The following is a 1,001-nucleotide window of genomic DNA, read 5'->3' as shown; positions in this document are numbered from 1 at the left end:
ACAGGGTCTCTCTGTATAGTCCTGGTTGTTCTGGAATTCGATGTGTAAACCAGGGTGGCCTTGAACTCATGGCATGTAGCACCTTGCCTGTCTGTAGCACAGTTGATAGCAAGGACTGTGTTATTATCTGGATGTGGTGTCACCAGCCTGTGATTCCACACCTGGGAGGCAGAGGCAGAAGGATCAGGAAATTTCAAGGCCAATTTGGGCTACAGGAGACTCTTTTCTCAATAAACAAGAATGTGTTCTTGGCCTTGGTGAAATGAGTGGAGATATAGAACTTAGTGGCCGCCTGCCTAGCATACCTGATTAGTTAGAATCACTGCCCCTACCTAACAACAATCTCTTAACCATGGAGAAAAGTCTTGAGACAGTGTTGGCCTCTCTAGAGTAATCATACACACATGGCTGTGTGTCCTGGTTTGGGTTTGACAAACACACCCTCAGCATGGACTGCCAAACTGTCGCACATGTACCTCTAGCTCCTGGGTATCCCAGGGTGGTTCTTCTTTCAGAAATGAATTCTAAGTGGGCAGGGTGAAAAGAGAGAGAGCCGGACCAGGTGTAACTGAGGGTAGAAAGCGGGGTGCGTTGGGGGGCTTGCCTTCACAGGATGATTACATCCTCCCTGCCTTTCCACAGAGCCTGTCATCCACTGTGACTCTTGAGCACTCTTCCCTCCCACCAGGAGTCAGCATCTCCTTTGAATCTCACTGCAAGGGTCCTGAGAAGAGGGAGCATGAGGCTGGGGACCGGGGACAGTGCAATGATGTCCGAGTCAACCAGACGGTAAGCCAGCCAGCCAGCCAGCCAGCTGAGATAGATACACTTTCCCTCTTACCGCAGGAAAAGTGGGTGTGGAAGTGGGAAAGAAGCAGGAGAAACCATGGGGGCAGCCATGAGGAAGGGGCGAGTTTTCTTCTTCTTCTTCTTCTTCTTCTTCTTCTTCTTCTTCTTCTTCTTCTTCTTCTTCTTCTTCTTCTTCTTCTTCTTCTTCTTCT

General features: G+C 49.4%; 1 protein-coding gene across 1 annotated transcript in view; it reads left to right on the top strand.

The window, feature by feature from the left end:
* Itgb7 (integrin subunit beta 7) overlaps positions 1-1,001 on the top strand; it is a 16,531-nt gene that overhangs the window by 12,368 nt on the left and 3,162 nt on the right. The window contains exon 9 of the mRNA XM_021183594.1: positions 643-789. Within this exon, the coding sequence (XP_021039253.1) occupies positions 643-789 (147 nt within the window). The remainder of the gene's footprint in view (positions 1-642; positions 790-1,001) is intronic.

This window comes from Mus caroli, chromosome 15 (genome assembly GCF_900094665.2).
Source record: "Mus caroli chromosome 15, CAROLI_EIJ_v1.1, whole genome shotgun sequence".
Lineage (NCBI taxonomy): Eukaryota > Metazoa > Chordata > Mammalia > Rodentia > Muridae > Mus > Mus caroli.
This window is presented reverse-complemented; position numbering and strand designations above follow the sequence as displayed.